Raw genomic sequence first — 18,135 nt, forward strand, 5'->3', positions numbered from 1 at the left:
GCATGTGCGGTCGAGCTAAATTCTGAGCTTAAGTATGATAAAACGAGAAACATGTCTACTTATTCATGTTCCGATTCGTCTTCAAAATTTATCATTGGATTTAAATAAGCTGTTCCTCGATCATAAGCTGATCAGACAGACGGATGGACAAACATGAAACTTGGTGGACAGGTTGGGTGTGTGACAAGGACGAAATGATTCAATTCTGGTGAAGATCTGGAAACCGGATCTGATAATTTTCAGTGATTCTTCACCATTGAGAGATAGGGCTAAAAACGATATATAGCACGATATCTCAAGAACATTGTATTGGACCTGATATGTTCTCGTGGATCAGGTATTGCGTAGCGGAGGTATGCGCTCTACCGAGTGCCCTTCTAATTGGGTGATGTTTACATCTTCTCAATTGTGCACTCTTTGTACGAGTAAAACTGCCAATCGGTGAGTGGAAAGTTGGTTACAGCTGTTTATCTTCATCACCAAAGGAATATCTTTACCACGTTTCGAAGTGCTATTACTAGAAAGCAGCTGCTCAGTACTTTTCCCCAGATATTTGTTGTTTTTATTTTTTTTTCTTGGATGGGGCTCTCAAGATGCTCACAACTATACTTCCCTTTGTTGCACCTTTCCTTTCGCAAATCCTTCTTGAACAAAATTTTGTTTTCCATTTCAACAAAACATCTTTTCAGGGTTTATTCAAAATAAAACAAACAACCTTTCTTTTGTTATTTCTTGTCCTTGCTCTATAAAAGAAACAATGTAGCCCTTACCATTTGTTGAAACAGACCAATACCAGGTTCTAGAACAACTGGAACATTCAAAATTATCAAAGCACAATCCATGAGATTATTCATCCAGGGGGCTGGGACATTGTGGTGAGACACCTTTGAGTACTCACCAAGCTTGCCAGTATAAATTGGTGAGGGAGCTCTCTTCGTCCAGGTCCTCCTCTGACCTTTCCAGCATCGAAAGTGACAATATGGCTGGTATTGGTTTGTTTTTTTTTTCAGTCTTTGGAACAGGCAATCTATAGCACCGCCATAAGGTGGAGTTCCATAACCATGTAGTCACTCAGCAACAAGCATGGAAGGATTACAAGTGAGAAACCTCGAAAAGGACCTGGAAAAGCAGAGAAAGAGACAAAATTGAAAGATTATCTCGAGTACGACACTGAATTGCAGAGGAGAGAAAAAGAATAGACCATGGTGCGGGAGGGCTTCGTCGCGTAGTGAGCATTTCATGTCCTGCAGGTTATCAATTAAAAACCGTAATATACTGAACTCATGTTAGCAACATGAAGGGTCCAGGTTTCATTTCAGTTACAACTGCAACTGACAGGGCCCATCACACACCTTGCTGTTTGGGAAACATGATTTACAAATTAAATAATTGTTCAGAGTGCTTCAAGTGTATTCTAGCTTTCAAATTAACACCATTCTCAAAAAACAGCCTCCACATTGCACTCTTTGATCACACTCAAACGTGCACCTGCCGATTGTTATTTGGACTCACCATCTGACTTCTGTTTGGCTGCTCAATGCCACGACCTTGGGTGTCATCTTCAACTATAAATGTATGGTGTGTGTGTGTGTGTGATGCTTTTTGTGTGGACTGCTGTGACCCCCATTCGACCTTTGAAGACCCTTACGATCACTAAAGACCCAGATGACCCGAAAGACGCAGATGACAAAGTCCCCAAACACCCAAAAGTAACCAAAGTCCCAAAAATTCCCCGAGGACCCAAAAGTTCCAAAGGACCCAAAAGTCCCCAAAATTTCCCAAGGGCCCAAAAGACCCAAAAGTTCTCCAAGACTCGATGATACAACAAAAAATCCGTTAAAACTCCCATGTTTTAAACGCACGCCACGTTGAGGTCGATAAAGCAGCTCAATATGTCCTCCAACCACAGCATGGCGTTCGAATTACAAAAATATATAATAAAAACAATGATAACATTGCAACAAAGCATTTATTAATTAACACCAATAATATTTACAACAATAATCAGAATCAGAAATGGCAATAATAAGAACGAACATATCATCCCCGTATGCCTGGTGTTGGCTTCATGGTTAGGGGTGGTGGGCTTTGGGATCCTGGCATCCTGAGTTCAAATCCCACTCGGCTGTTGAATTAACACCAGGTGGGGTTGACTCTGCCTGTCATCCTTTTGAGGTCGGCAAAATGAGTGCCAGCTTGCTGGTGTCCTCTGTCGGAGTGGCGACCCGTCCAGGATTGTGTCCAATAGCCCAGGAGACTGTTTCGGCAGCACCAACGCTCTGCACAGTCTGGTCCCAATGGATTGATGGATGTAATCACCACGCCAGTTCCAATGGATGTAATTGCTACGCTGGTCCCAAGAATATTTGGGTTTGGTGAAAGGAAGGTAAATGCTCAAGCAGTATAGCAGGTGGGAATGCAACAAGGCTGTGAAGACATGAAAATTTGGTCCATCGGTCCAACGTTCCCACGCGTGTTACAAATCATTTTGTTACAGCAATGGAGAGTGAACCTGTTTCATCAAACGCCTAAACGACGATGATGAAGAAATATCGCTCGCAAGGTCATTGTGGCACAGATAAAACAACTTTGTCCATTAATGCCTGTGCTGCATGTTTCTTTTTGGGGTTTATTTTTGACACAAAGTCCGACCAACGATAGCCAAGGATTCTCCGGAGAGACTTGGTATCAAAATAATTTCTCTGTCTCAGATCCTTGGTCAGAGTCCAAGTCTTACATCGATAGAGCTCGACTGGAAGCACCAAAGACCTGAAGACTCGGACTTTCGTCCTCCCGCACAGGTACCGGCAGCACCGCACCCCATGATCCAGTGAATCCATGACTCCCCAGGCCCGACCCAGACGTCTGTTGACCTCTGACTCACAGCCAACAGAGACATGAATATCACTGCCAAGGTAAGTGAATCTCTCCATGACCTCAACATCCTCACCACAAACAGACACAGACAGGACAGTAGCATCCACAGTCATGGAAAGCCTGGATCTTAGTTTTGACCCAGGAAACCCGTAATCCCAACGGCTCCAACTCCTCATTCAGCACCTCGAGGGTCCCCTAAAGGATATCTCGAGTCTCTGCAAAGATGACTGCATCATCTGTGAAATCAAGGTCAGAGATCTTGACATTCCCTAACGATGCACTGCAGCTTGCTCTCTCTGACATGCTCTCTAGAATCCAGTCCATACAAGTGCTGAAATGTGTGGGGGCCAGTACACACCCCTGAGGAATTCCAGTAACAACTGGAAATAAGTCAGAGATGGTACCACTACTCAGGTAATGAGAGTGCTGTGAAGTGTGGAGTTCAGACATCAGATCAATCAGTTTTGGTGGCACCCCACGAAGACCAAGAATCCTCCAGAGGACATCCCAATTCACTGAATCGAACGCTTTACAGAGATCAACATAGGCTGCAAGCAGCCCCTGCCGAAACTCTCGGCTGCATTCGGTGAGGACACGAAGAGCAAGGATACGGTCAATCGTTGACCTCTTTGGTGTAAAGCCTGACTACTCTGGATGCTGGTGCTCAAGCAGATGGTGGCGAACTCGATCAAGAATTATCCGAGCAAAGACCTTGCCCGGCACTGAGAGCAGCATCACCCCTCGGTAGTTGTTGCAGTCTTGGCGATCACCCTTCCCTTTCCAGAGAGGGACAACAAGACCCCTCTTCCAATCAGTTGGGACGATGCCTGTGTTCCAGGCAGAGCACAAAACTGCATGCAACGACAAGAGTGCAGCATTTCCACCAGCCTTGAGAAGTTCAGCATGGATGCCACAGATCCCTGGAGCTTTACCCCGTTTCAACCGGTTCACCGCAGCCCGTGTTTCCACAAGCAAAGGTGGACCACAGTTGATTGGAGGGTCGGCAACAGGGATTGTGACACCCTTGACGTCCAACTCGACATCTGGTGGATCAGCCTGGTACGACCGCTCAAAGTAACCGGCCCAGCGGGCTTTCACTTCGGACTCCTCTGTCAAGAGCCGACCACTCTCTGTTCCAACTGCAGTACATCAAGGGATGGGCTTGGAGGAATGCAATGCACGAATTCCCCTGTAAGCGGGACGAGAATCACTTGACCACAGGTGATGCTCTACCCCCTCACAGATCCCTCACACATTGGCCTCCTTGCCCACCCTTAGTGCACGTACAGTTTTATGCCTCAGCTCCCTGAACAGCTCAGCTTTGCCATTCAGGCTGGACCTGCGACTCTGGGCAATGGTATCCAGTGTCCCTTGAGAGACAAAATTCTGCTCGCCATCTGGTGAGTTCCAAGACAATTCCCAGCAACATCAAGGACAGTGGTGTTGAAGGCACTCCACAACTCTTCAGGATCCCCCAAAGCACCCAGACCCCTCAAATCTCCACTCAGCTTGTTCGCAAACTCCTCAGCTTCCCTCTCATCTTTGAGCTTGCCAACATCCAGCCTAGGCTGGGATGGTACCATTCTCCTGGATTTAAGGTGCAACTTCAGAGTTGCCACCACAAGCCTGTGATCGGTATTGAGGAACTGAGCACTCCGGTATACCCTGCAGTTCTGGATCATCCTCCAGCGACCGTCAATGAGGACATGGTCAATCTCCTTTGCCACACCGCCAGCGTTGGAATACCAAGTCCAGCGATGAGCTTGTGGGCGCTGAAACCATGAACCAGCCACCCTAAGTCCATGACTTCTTGCAAAGTCAAGGAACTTAGTGCTATTCTGGTTCATAGTTCCTGACCCATGGGGACCAACACATGTCTCATAACCATCCCTATCAGTTCCAGTCGACATATTGAAATCCCCCAAGATTAGAAGTGTATCTCGTCTGGGGCACTGATCAACCACAGACTCGAGCGTGGCGTAGAATGTGTCCTTCACGGTGAGATCACTCGCCTCAGTCAGAGCATAAACAGAGACCAGGGAAATGACACTCAAGGAGTGACGAATCCTTAGTCTCATAATACGCTCGGTGACCGGTGTTACCTCAATTATCATTGGAGTCAGCTTATTGGACACAGCTACAGAAACTCATTGAGTATGGTAATCATCAGAGCGATCAGACCAATAATAGGTGAAACCACCTGCCATGATCTCGCCGCAATCCGGTCTCCGAACCTCAGAGAGAGCTGCAATACCGGTCCAAACGCCTGAGCTCAGATGATAACAGACAGGTGATCAGCCTCTCTTCGGGATAGGACATTAACTCAGGTTAACCCAAGGAGACCGCCGTCTGGTGGACGACACCTCAGCACCACTCCGACACACTCTCCCGCAATCTGACCCAGGAATGTTACCCCATCGTTTCCCTCCCATCATGAAAGATTGGGGGTCCCGAAGGCTTTGCCCCAATCCCGTTATCCGGTGAGCTGCCCTGTGAAGGGAAGCTGCACAGGAGGTACTCCTACGGAAAGGATTTTATGAATTGTGACCCCTTACCGAAATGAAGGTGGAAGCTTTGAACCTACCCTGGGAGGACTCCATTTCAAACCAGCATATGTTGACACACACACACACACACACACACACACACACACACACACACACACACACACACACACACACACACACACACACACACACACACACCTGGTAGTTCTCTGTTTCACCTCCTGATGAACCCCACCTACATGTGGAGATAGCAGGCAACAACAGCAACTCCTACACTTGTATGCGCACACAACACACACACACACACACACACACACACACACACACACACACACACACACACACACACACACACACACACACACACACACACACACTTGGCCGATATCGGAAATTTTTTGGGAATCGGCAGGTCAGAGTCAGTGTGATTACCAACTACAGTACATACTGTATATAACTCAGAAAATTTGAGTCGTGTGGTGGAAAATAACTCAATTTCCACAAGTTGGATCAGCATACAAACGGAGAATCTTTCATTTTGTATATACGGAGGAAGAACATTCAATGATTCACTGAAACATTCAAATGGACTTCACTGAAACAGTACCCCAAAGTAATCCCTTTTATACACAATTTGACATTCCAAAGAATGGGAGGGTGAGACATTTGGCAATTCAACCACGGGATGAGCTGATAAGCACTGGGCAAAATAACTCAGAACTGCAATACGTGTCCACTTTGGGTGGGAGGGAGAGAATGACACAAACATGGCAAAAGTTTGCAGTGTTATCAACCAGGTCACCCTGTTTTTATGCAGCGAGCAAGACTTTTTTCATAGTAAGATATTCCTTTTATCAATATGTAGGTCAAAAGACTCTTGGGAAAAAGGAAACATGACTGACAGCCAATTTGACTGTTGCACAAAAATTAAATTTATAAAGTACCAGCAACAATTATAATTGAGAATCCATGAATATAATTATTTTTCTTACACATCCCCCCCCTCCCCTTTTTACAGCGCGTGCACTGCATACAATTGCACAGAGTTTGAAATGTCCCCGCCGGCGTCTACCACGTCTCCGGTGTCCCCCGTGTCCCCCCCCCCACGTGCCTCAAGGCAGCCAATGACGGCCATCCGGTAGATGCAGTGTGTAACCTCGACGGAAATGGCAACAATTGACGGAAATACCCGAGTATTTCAATGGAAATTTGTGATACTAATGTGTTATATATATGTGAAAACCATTTAATGTATTGCTTGATGGAAAAAAATGAAGAAACGCGCCCCTCATGTACGAACAAACGAAAGACGTCACTTCCGCTCACCATCACATTTCGCGCCGAATGCTGAAAGCTAAGCTCTTCTTATGCTGTCATTCTTTTGCGGTCCCCTGCCACGCTGTATCAAACGATTTCATTCCTTTTGTTATATATAAAATGTGCTTATCACAATAATAACAAGATTTTTACATTTCAAATATTAAGTACGTTTTTAAATTGTTTTTCAACTGAAAAAGCATAAATTGCATATTTTAACATTGGTGTACTCATTTGCTTCACCACATGCGCTGTATTGAAGGATTTCACTTGTTTCATTTCAGGAAATATTTGAATAATTATATTACACATGATCACCATACCTTGTTCCCAGTGGAGAAAAGATATCCCGAACACAAGTTCAATCAATAATAGTAGCGAGCGCTCATCGGAGAAGAATGCTGGATGACGGCCATTTCAATCGTGTCCCAGCCAGGTTAGTGAGTTTCCATTTAATTAATGGCCTGTTCATCAGCAGGTGTCACAAATCGAAAAGACTCCTCACCCGAGGCCAGAAGAAGCTGGACAGGGTGGAGATAGAGCAGCACCCAATGGGAAACACAGTCTCGGCACTCCTTCAGCTGCAGAGAAGGTAGATTTTGGCATGTATGAGGTTTGGGCCCGACCCTGGGTTGCAGATGACACTGGGTTGAAGGAAACGAAGAGGACTCAAGATGTGACCCAGAGATCCATCCCCAGGAGAGTTTAGGGCCTCGTAACAGCAGTTTGTGCAATCAAGTTTGATTCACCAAGCAAGCCGTGCACTTTGGAGGCAGCCACGATGGTTGCATGAGCCCCACCTGCACCATTGAACACACATTGCAGATCACTCGCCATATGGACCTTCAAAGCCTTCGTTGCACATTGTGCGACCACGGCAAGTTCAAGATGTATCTGCAGAGCAGCAATTTGCGAGCAGATGCGAGCAATTTGCGAATCCCTCTTGTATACAATTTGACATTCCAAAGAATGGGAGGGTGAGACATTTGGCAATTCAACCAGGGATGAGCTGATAATCACTGGGCAAAATAACTCAGAACTGCAATACTTGTCCACTTTGGGTGGGAGGGAGAGAATGACACAATCATGGTAAAAGTTGCAGTTATCAAACAGGTCACCCTGTTTCTCTGCAGCGAGCAAGACCTTTTTCATCGTAAGATATTCCTTTTATCAATATGTAGGTCAAAAGACTCATGGGGAAAAAGGAAACATTACTGACAGCCAAGTTGACTATAGCACAAACATTAAATTTATAAAGTACCAGCAACAATTCAACACGTGAATATACATGAGAATACATGAATATAATTATTTTTATTCCACAGTAGTTTTCACCGAAAAACAATGTTACATTTACATAGACGTTTCAGGGAGATGTTCACAGACATTATGCTTTATAAACAGCTGCGTATGATGGGTGGGGAAAAAAATTTGGCTCTAATTTAGAAAATACATAATACATCAAACAGCTCAGAAAATCGGGTGTTAGATTTTTTTGCTTTGAAACTCACAAAGGGAAACATACAAACTGCTGATACCTGATGAACCCCACCTGCTGATACTTTCAGTTCGGGAGTCCGAAATGCTGATACATTCAAATCTGGACGTCTCCGGGCGTTTATAAGCATTGCAATATACCCAGCGATTCGTAGCTATGATGAACAGGCACTCGATAGTACGAGTGAGGAAAGTGAAGACAACAACTTTATTGTTAAGGAATTGTTTCAGCTTGTTCTAAGTCAAAGCATGGTTGAGCAGGCCAAAAAAAAAAAAAAACATGGTGGTTTCAGACCCCAGTGATAAATGTGTCCTGCTGATGATCGATGCATTAATACAGTACAGCTACTCCGTAAATCCCTGTTCTTCATTGCGTGGCCCACGAGCCATTGGCAGCCCCTGGTGGCCTAAAGTGCAATCCTTGATACACAATGTGAAAACACCCCATCATAATCCACCATAAATGCTCTCAAATTGACCCAATGGTTTCAAATGAGTGTTCCAATTTGAAGCGTAAAAGTAACATCACTACCATCAGATGCCAGCAGATGGCAGTGTGCAAACAATTATGGTTGCAGCCCAGTAATCACAACGAAAAAAAAAAAATAAAGCACATGGAGGTGGGACCTAATAGCAGCCATTTTTGAATATTGCAGGTGGTGTGGCGGCTCTCGCACTGATGCCTTATCGGCAAAAGTGGCCTTCATCGAAAAAAAAAGAGTGAAGATCACTGCTTTAAATGGAACTCATCTTTCGATTGTTGAAGAACGGAGAGATCAAGGAATATGAATTTAAAATGACCTGAAACCATCTAAACAGATAATTGCGCTTGTCAAGAAAGCAACCAGAAAATTGGGACGTTTCAAAGATGTTTGAGTGGTTTTTCTAAGTGCAAACTTACTGTTTTGTACAGCTCCGTGCAACGCCCTGTGTTGGAATATGCTTCTCCGGTCGGTATGGAATCCCTGGTTTGTAAAAGACATCACAAGGTTAGAGAAAGTCCAAAGGAAATGCTTCAAACTTACTGCAGGAGAAGTTGAATTGGAACCCCTTAAATCAAGGAGGAACAAGACGGATATGACGGAGACTTTTCAGTGCTTGCATGGTTATTACCGAATAGATTGGAACGTTTATTTCTCTAAATCTAAGCAAATTCTCCAGTTCACTCCCAAAAGTTAATGAAAGAAAGTAGTAGATATGATCAAAGTAAATACTTAACTAGAAGGGCACTCGGTAGAGCGCATATCTTGGCCACGTAATGCCTGATCCAGGAGAACATATCGGGCACATTATATTTTTGAAATATCATTCCATACAGTACTATATCGTTTTTGACCCGATCTCTCAATGGTGGAGAATCACTTTCAAGATTAAATAATTCTCGTGTCTAGATCTTCACCAAAATTGAATCAATTAGTCATCGTCACACACCCAACCTGTCCACCAAGTTTCCCGTCCACAACTTTTTGAGATATCGTGCCAAATATCATTTTTGGCCACATCTCTCAATGGTGAAGAATCACTTTAGAAATTCTAGTAGTCGGATCCAGATCCGGATCTTCACCAAAATCTAACCAGTTCGTCCTTGTCACACACCGAACCCGTCAACAAAATTTCATCCGGATACAACTTTTTGAGATATCCTGCACACAAACAAACAAACAAACAAACAAACAAGAAGACGTCATGCAGAGCATGATACTTGCAAAATCCATAAAACAAAATAAAAATAATCGGTCCTCAAAAATAATTAAGGGTTGAATTAAATGACCAAATATGCAATTCCTCTTCAAATTTCAAGTGAATCGGATGAAATTGACAATTTTAGAAATTCGTCCTATGTTGACCTTTTGGCCTATGCTGACCTCGAAAATAATCGGCTTCTTCCTTATGACGAACTCTACCACGTGGTGAGGTTTGAACTTGTGACCTGTAGGCGACAAACAGACAGTATAACAAAATCGACTGACCAATATACTTGAAAAATCTTCGATTTTGTAAGTAACAAAGAAATAGAGAGGATTGAAAACATCACCTCCTTCACATTCGGTGGTGGAGGTAACCAGTTACATTGACTGGAAGCTGTCCAAAGTTCAGAGAAGTTTTCAAAAAAAAATCCCCATTTACTGACTTTACGAATTAATGTGTTTAGCCAACCAATGGGTCTTGTTCAACCTTTGCCGCCAAATTTGTGTTATGACCACCACAATCACTGCGGCAGCCGTTACCTTGCACACAACTCTGAAGCTCGTGGCTTGAGTAACGAACAACTGCACAGGTGCAAAAGAAAGTCTCAAAGTTTCATGAAATAAAAGTGCAAGGTAAAGTATTGTGAGCTGTAAAAACTTTACAATGCAGAGAGTATCGAGAGCTTTTACTGTAACATCAAGGCCAATCTCAGAACCGCAGGGTTTGAATCACTCGACTTCCTGACCCCCGTGATGAAAACCTTCCAAAAACCCCTCACACCCACGTCTTACATTCAAAAACAATGAGCGGATACAAAATTCGCAGTAAACAGCCTTCAGTAACTGCCGAGCGCAGCAGGACGGAGATGACAGGGTTGCCCTTCCATATTTCCATGGCACAACCACCAGAATCGTTCATTACTTTCTCCACTCAATGTGGATCACAATCAACTGCAGATCACTGTGACAGTGAGGATGATGGTCCAGACTGAAGATTAGAGCATGACACTAACTTATCGGTGCAGACTTTATTTTGCAAGAGAAATGTATATATATATATATATATATATATATATATATATATATATATATATATATATATATATATATATATATATATATATATATATATGAGAGTACTCAAATATCAAGTTGTCGAGACGTATCATGGATGATCAAAGGAAATTGGATACACCTGAGCTCAATTTGGAGTGTCATAGGCAAAGGGGTTGAATATTTATTGATGCAACACATTTCAGGTGTTCATTTTTAAAATTTATTTGTAAAAAATTTCTAAAAACAAGTTTTCACTTTGTCATTGTGGGGTATCATGTGTAGATCGGTGACGATTTTTTTTAAATTTAGTCCATTTTAAATTGAGGCTGAAATGCAACAAAGTGTGAAAAAGTCAAGGGGGATGAATACTTTCTGAAGACCCTGTGTCCTGACAATTCACAGACCGGTGTTTGGTTGTTGGGTGGTCGCTAGACTATCCATATTCTCAGGTTTTCCGTCTGTCTGTCTGTCTGTTTGTATGTAATGGACGGCTCTGGAGCCCAGAGGAGTCAACCGATTTTGATGAAACTTGACTGGTAGGTTCATTCCAGGATGTAGTTGTATGCTTTTGAGCACCGTTGCTCTGGACGCCACCGTTGCCCAGCAATGGGACTTTTAAATTTTTGAAAAAAATCCGAATTTTTGGGGTTTTTTTTGAAAATCAAAAATCGGCTTCCACGCTTTTATGCACACTATAATCAACCTCGTTGTCAAAAATTTTCAGCCCGATCCGTCAAAAACTGTATGACTAGTATGCAATTATATAGCGACCACCCATGTCGCCTACCGGCTCGTCTGTGTGTTTGTCGCGCGACTCCTCCAGTTCTTGGCCGATTACATCCAGACTTGTAATGGAGGATCAAAAAGACCCCAATTAATGTAAAGGGGTGTTTTTCTCTGTGCGGGTGGTCTTGAGGGAGTGGGGGACGACGCAAATTCTCCATGTAAATGTGTATCATGTAGCGCCGCCTCCAGGTGGGGGATGGTATTACAAGTCTCCACCATTTACAGTCAAGTATTCCTGTCCCACGTTTTCCAGTGCAGTGAGGTGTTTTCCATTATCAGCAGTAGGTATGTTTTGTTTCATATATATATATATATATATATATATATATATATATATATATATATATATATATATATATATATATATATATATATATATATTGCCCCATTTGGACAGTTGTGCTTCTCACTTTAACATCTATCCATTTTGTTGATGGATTTGCACCGGTTAATGTAATCAACCGCAATCACACAAATTTAGTAGCCTGGTGTTGGATTGGGATCTCAAGGTCTTGAGTTCGAGCCCCGTTTTTTCCCGCTGAATTAACACCAGGGGGTTGATTCAGCCCGTCATCCTTCCGAGGTCGGCGAAATGAACATCAGTGTACTGGTAATAGGGGCACTGCATCAGCGGCATAGCCGTGCCCCTAACCAAACGTAACCAGCAGCCAAAAAAAGGCTGTACACGAAGAGAACACAAATAGGCACGAAAATCTCGGTGTCAGATCAGAGGTTTCAGGCGTGGCAAGCTCTTGTAATGCAAAGCAGATACGTCCCTCCTACGAAAGCATGAGATGAATGCAAACGTGTCAACAAAATATGATCACAAGTACCCTCGGACTGGACCAAAATCTTGTTGAACCATTTACTAACAAGTGAGGTTTGTCCTCGGCTCTATGCCGTGGCTAAGACGGTTGGCGACAGGAAAATTATCTTGCCATGACCTCAGGAATTAAAGGACACACAGCATGTACTGGCTTTCACCAAGCCTGGCCAACTGGAAGAACGAGTCACGCGGGAGTGAAGAGCTCGCAGCCCATTTTAAAGGCATTCACGAGATGTGTGATCTTTCCCAGTTGAGTTAAGTTCTCAGGTGAAGGATATTATGAACAGAAGGGCTTCAATTCACAAGCACGTCTTCACTCACAGTCTGTACATGATGTTAATTTTTTTAAAATATATATATATTTTACGTTGGAACTTGCGATGAATACCATTCTTGTTCCAGTACGTGATAAGAGTTGCATACCGAGGGGAGATCTCTGTTCTGTTCTTGCATATGGCAGCTTGGCTACAGGGTAGCTATCATTTCTTGGAAGCGCAGCTATACCGACGATGCTGTTTCCCTCTACCAGTACATTGGTACTCATTTCACCGACCTCAGAAGGATGACAGGCTGAGTCAACCTCACCTGGTGTTAATTTAGCAGCAAACGGAGCTTAAACTCAAGACTCGAGGATCCTAAGCCAGCCACCCGAGACGCAAAGCCAACACCAGACCTAAGGGGAGATAAAGATAAAGAGAACTAGAAGGGCACTCGTTAGAGAATATATCTCTACCTGGCTGATTCATTGACGTTTTGTATCCCACCGAATGGCTGGATCTGGATTTTGACCTGAACTCAAATTTACTCGGCTTATTCTTGTCACCTAACCAACTCGACCACCAAGTTTCGTCCGAATCCATCCAAAACTTTTTGAAATATCCTGCTATATAATGTTTTAGCCCCGTCACTCAATGGTGAAGAATCACTTTAAAAATTCTCGTAGTCGGATCCGGATATGGATCTTCACCAACATCTAATCAGTTCGTCCTTGTTACACACCGAACCTGTCCACAAAATTTCATCCGGATCCGTGCACAACCTTTTGAGATATTCTGCAAACAGACTGACAGAAAGAGGAGAAACCAATATCTATCACCTTCAGCGGCGCAGGTAATTCTCGGATCCGGATCCAGATGTTCACCAAAGTCAAAATAATTCTTCCTTGTTCCATGTATAACCTGCCCACCAAGTTTCATCTGAATCCGTCAACAACTTTGATATTTTGTTCACAAACAGACAGAAGGGGTAAAATCAGAACCTCCATCCACCTCCAGTGGCGGAGGTAAAAAAGAATGTTGGCTTTTTTTTTTTAAATACAATGTCGAGGCTCGTGTAAGAGCAAACACAAGGAACATAAAACAAATGCTGAAGACGAATGGTGGTTCACCCTTACAAACGATGCAGCTTCACAAAATCTTTCCACATGTTTGACAAGGTGAGGGTAAAGTTTGTTAGACGAGCGAAGAATTACGGATTGACGACATGCAATACTCACCCACATCGGGAATGGTGCTATGCCACACATTTAGAGAGAATTCGGGTCCTTCCTCCAACCTGAACCCCCAAGACTTTTTTTTTTACCCCCTCCCCCCATAAAACCTTTTTGTGCACCCCCAGGTACAACCACCAGTTTTCAACTCATTCGGCTGAGGAGTGTGTAGAAGTCAAACAAAAACAAACACAGACACTTCACCTCTCTCTCTAAATATATATATATATATATATATATATATATATATATATATATATATATATATATATATAAATATATACATACATATACATATATATTGTTGCGGATCCAGGGTGGCGGGATTCTTACCCGGTCCTAGGCGCCACCCTCACCACCACCGTCTCCGGGGTTTATAAAGCCAGCCGGCTCAGCACAGGCCTTGGGTCACGCGTCTTCAATCGCGATATCAACGTAATCCCTGTACCTTACCAGTTGGGGAAATAGAACCCCTGGTTACAGACTGGTTTTGTCAGATGCCGAGCGTTTTCTGCCAGTCTGTAACTATTTTTGGTTTTATATGCCAATCGAACGGATCGTTCCTCGACACGACTCGAATTAATCCATAGCGGGAACTTCATACGAATTAACCAGATTTATTGGGGAACATCGGGGATCACAACACAAGCAAAATTCACGACAAAGCTTTTATTAACAATCCTCAACCCGTTCTTAACTAGGGAACCACGGACTACAGGTTTCGAGGGGTTCGCTACCGAAATATGCCTTAAACAACATGCAGACAAAAACAGACAGACAGATAGCATGCATGCAAGACAAGACAGAGTACTTGGTGATCTCATGGACAAGAGGACAGTGTCAAAAGCACGAATGTCGCTCGCAACAGGCGGATGTCTACAGATTTGAACTCCCAGCTCGAACGCGCCGCGTGGCAAGATGGCGGCGCCGTACTCTTTATTCTCAAGGCACCGCGTGCGCACGCCCTCCTCAGCGTGTTCCGGCCCCACACAATGTTGACGATGGGCCTCAGCCAATCTCTCTCACGGTCCAGCATACAAATCCCGGCCTGGCCCGTTCTCCAGACAAGGCCCAAATCGAGGTTGACGGGCTCCGGCAAGCGGATCGACAAACATGTCAAGCCGTGAGGTGAGTAAGTACGGAGGCTCCGCGGCCAGACGCAGGCCGAACCTGTCGAACACCTCCCCATACGAGTCGATCGTCGACTCGACGTGCAGGCAGCCTCTCAAAACTCAACCTTTTCACGAAGCCTTCATTTCTCTCGGTTCGAAGCCACTCAGAGCACGCCTCGAAAACCCAACTGTTTTCCACAAACGATACTCTTTTCTCCAAAGCCTTCGTTCGCTCGCTTCGACACACGAGCACCCTCTCAACCGACTGCAGTTTTGCACTTCTGCCAGACTGAAGTTGTTCACAAGGTCTTCGTTTGTTCTCTCGTTACACAAGCACGCCTCTCAACCGACTGCAGTTTTCCAAACTGACAAACTGAAGTTGTTCACGGGGCCTTCATTTGCTCTCTCATTCGCTCCTTCGACACACGAGGACGCCTTCTCTCGGCGAAGCCGACAAACTCCTCCCCTTCGCGTCACTTCCTCTTTTTGGCCACACCCTCTCAGCCGACTGGGCGGGGCCTATCGTCCGTAGAGGGGAGGAACAAGAGGGAGCCCTTGTTCCACCACCACCGCACAAACAATAAAACAGCCTCTTAATCTCCCGACACACATATAACGTCCATTTTACCAAACAACCTATCTATACATGCATTTAATGGGGGATCTGAGCTAATCCTATATTTAGTTGTCCAATAAGGGCCATTTCCATAACAATATATATATATATATTTATACATACATACATATTGTTATGGTTCTCGGAACCGCATGCATCTAAGATCGTGGTCCCAAGACAGTTATTCCATTAATATACCTGTAGATAGTCCCTTCCCTTTTGTCTAGCATGACGACACGGGCGTGCGGTGCGAGGATCTCATTGCTAGATTTGCTTACATCATTCCTTCTTCTCTTCATTTCTAACTTCATTCCTACTCTTCTTTTCTGATTACTCCTGAGGTAAATCTGAGCTACGTGCGCCCTTCACTGTGAGATGGGTCCTCAGTGAAGGCCAAGCAGACATTACGCTGGACACCCCTCCGTAGAAAGCACACTCAACACGACGCCCACGCTGCATGAAACACGTACCAAGGAGACGGAAGAAACAGCATCCTAGAAAGGGTGCTCGAACACCACAAGAGCATCGACAGCATAGAGCTCCCATCCTCAAGCGATCCCTCAATCGAGGCCGATAATAGTAAAACGAAAACCACGCCACGTTGGGCGGGATGCGAGTGTGCACGGCGCAAGTGGCGCGTTCCTTTCAACCCATTTCTGGACTAATTATATTGATCGGGTTTTGTCCCCACGCACATGATAGCAGAATCGGGCGAGCGCTGGCCACGTGCGTAATGGCGGATCGGAACGGAAGATGTTGTTCGGAACGTGCTCTCAAAGGCAGACCATGCGCCGCTCTTTGTTATCGTGCAGAGCCGTGCACGAATGGACACATCTTACTGTCTGTGCATGGGTTCGCCAGAACATCGTACCTTCGGTCCTCGTTGGCAGCCGCGGACGGCAAACGTCCCCTCGCCTCTACGGCCAGCGAAGCTGCGATCGGGCGGAGGCATGTTGTACAGCTCGGGCCACGTTGGTGCACACGGAGTGGGCACATTGACCAGCGCTGGTCAGGGCACCCGAGCGGGCATGCAGGACCAATGCTGCCCTCGGCCGGTCGTCAGGAATGAATGGCCTGGGGGTTCTTGCAGGGCGATTCATGGCGCGGAATTCAGTGTGGGCGATTCGTATCATGTCGTGAGATCGAGTTTGCGATGTGGGGTCACCTTGCCGGACGTGGAATGTTGTTGCTTCCAGCCATCGAGGCCGGGCCACGCGGGGGGCCAGGACAATCAGAGCGCCCGGTCCGGGTGATGACGCATCGTTTCGGGGTGCCCCTCCCACCCCGTGGGGCCGTTCACTCTCTCTCTCTGCCCTGTCTCACCTCCCGCTCAAGCTGGTTTTCGACTCCGCCTACTGTCATCATCACCTCGACTCCACCTTCTGTCATCACTGGACTCCTCCTCCTCTTCTCCGCCCACATGACGGTGATTCCACTCACCCACCAGATCCTGCCTACCACTCTGTACATTCGCTCTGGAATCCACTCTCCCAACTCAAGCCCCTCCTTCACACCCACAGTCTTGACGCGAGCTGCCCGAAGCAAGAGATGACGCGCCAGCTGTCGGGGGGGGGGGGGTACCGTGCCACGGAGCATTCCCCCCAAATGTATTGGTGGTGCGTTCGGGTACCGTGTATCAATTATACAAAGTTACCGAGAGACCGTACTCTCAACTCCTCTCCTGTCTTGCTTCAATTCCTCTTCATCGGGTTTTCTGTGTCTGTGTGTGTGTGCGTGTGCGTGTGTCCTGGCGCCTGTCTATATAAGTAAGCCTGCAGAAGATTGTTATTATTATTTTCAGGTTAGGTCTGCTCTGCGTCTGCTTTCATAAGTTGCTTGTTTATTGTCGCACCACACCCTTCTTCCCTATCTCTGCACAACACGCCCCAATAAACCTATTCCCTGTACCACACATCTTTCCTCACCCATTGTAAATAAATTACTATTTGGAATGTTCCCTGCTTGTTTTTGTCTTTTCCTTCATTGATCCAGCTTGGTCCGAATCCTTGTTTAGCCGGGACTATATTCCCAATAATCCGTTCCTTTTAGCCGGTACATCATTGACAGTGTCGCTCGGCTGCATCTGATAAAGTGATCCGGTCCGGTAGTGTGATCCAGTTCGGACAAAGCGTACGGAGGGCGTGTTCCCCGGTAATTCAATCACGTTGTTATTTTTAGGTAACCGGATTAACTCGACGGAGGACCCGAAGTCACGTGGTTGAGTTATTGACGTCCACGGTCGGTTAAGCGACCCACCGCGTCACAGAATTATCCGTGTGCGACGGCCTACAATTCCGGGGAGTCTGGTGCGAGCTGAGATAGCTTTCTCCCCAAGTGGTCTTCTCACCCGACCCCCAACAATAT

At 45.2% G+C, this 18,135-nt stretch overlaps 1 protein-coding gene across 1 annotated transcript in view; it reads right to left on the minus strand.

Annotated features, from left to right (window-relative positions):
• LOC147020998 (uncharacterized) overlaps nt 1-14,127 on the minus strand; it is a 20,441-nt gene extending 6,314 nt beyond the window's left edge. Inside the window, exons 1-5 of the mRNA XM_085890780.1 lie at nt 13,651-14,127; nt 10,064-10,128; nt 9,100-9,163; nt 7,025-7,756; nt 899-1,119 (exon numbers count right to left, since the gene is read on the minus strand). Coding sequence (XP_085746906.1) covers nt 7,407-7,756; nt 9,100-9,163; nt 10,064-10,128; nt 13,651-13,750 — 579 coding nt within the window. The 5' untranslated portion in view covers nt 13,751-14,127 and the 3' untranslated portion in view covers nt 899-1,119; nt 7,025-7,406. The remainder of the gene's footprint in view (nt 1-898; nt 1,120-7,024; nt 7,757-9,099; nt 9,164-10,063; nt 10,129-13,650) is intronic.
• Between the last annotated feature and the right edge of the window lie 4,008 nt (nt 14,128-18,135).

The sequence above is a fragment of the Eptatretus burgeri genome, chromosome 8, assembly GCF_056783735.1.
Source record: "Eptatretus burgeri isolate ZD-2024b chromosome 8, Ebu_testis_v1, whole genome shotgun sequence".
NCBI lineage: Eukaryota > Metazoa > Chordata > Myxini > Myxiniformes > Myxinidae > Eptatretus > Eptatretus burgeri.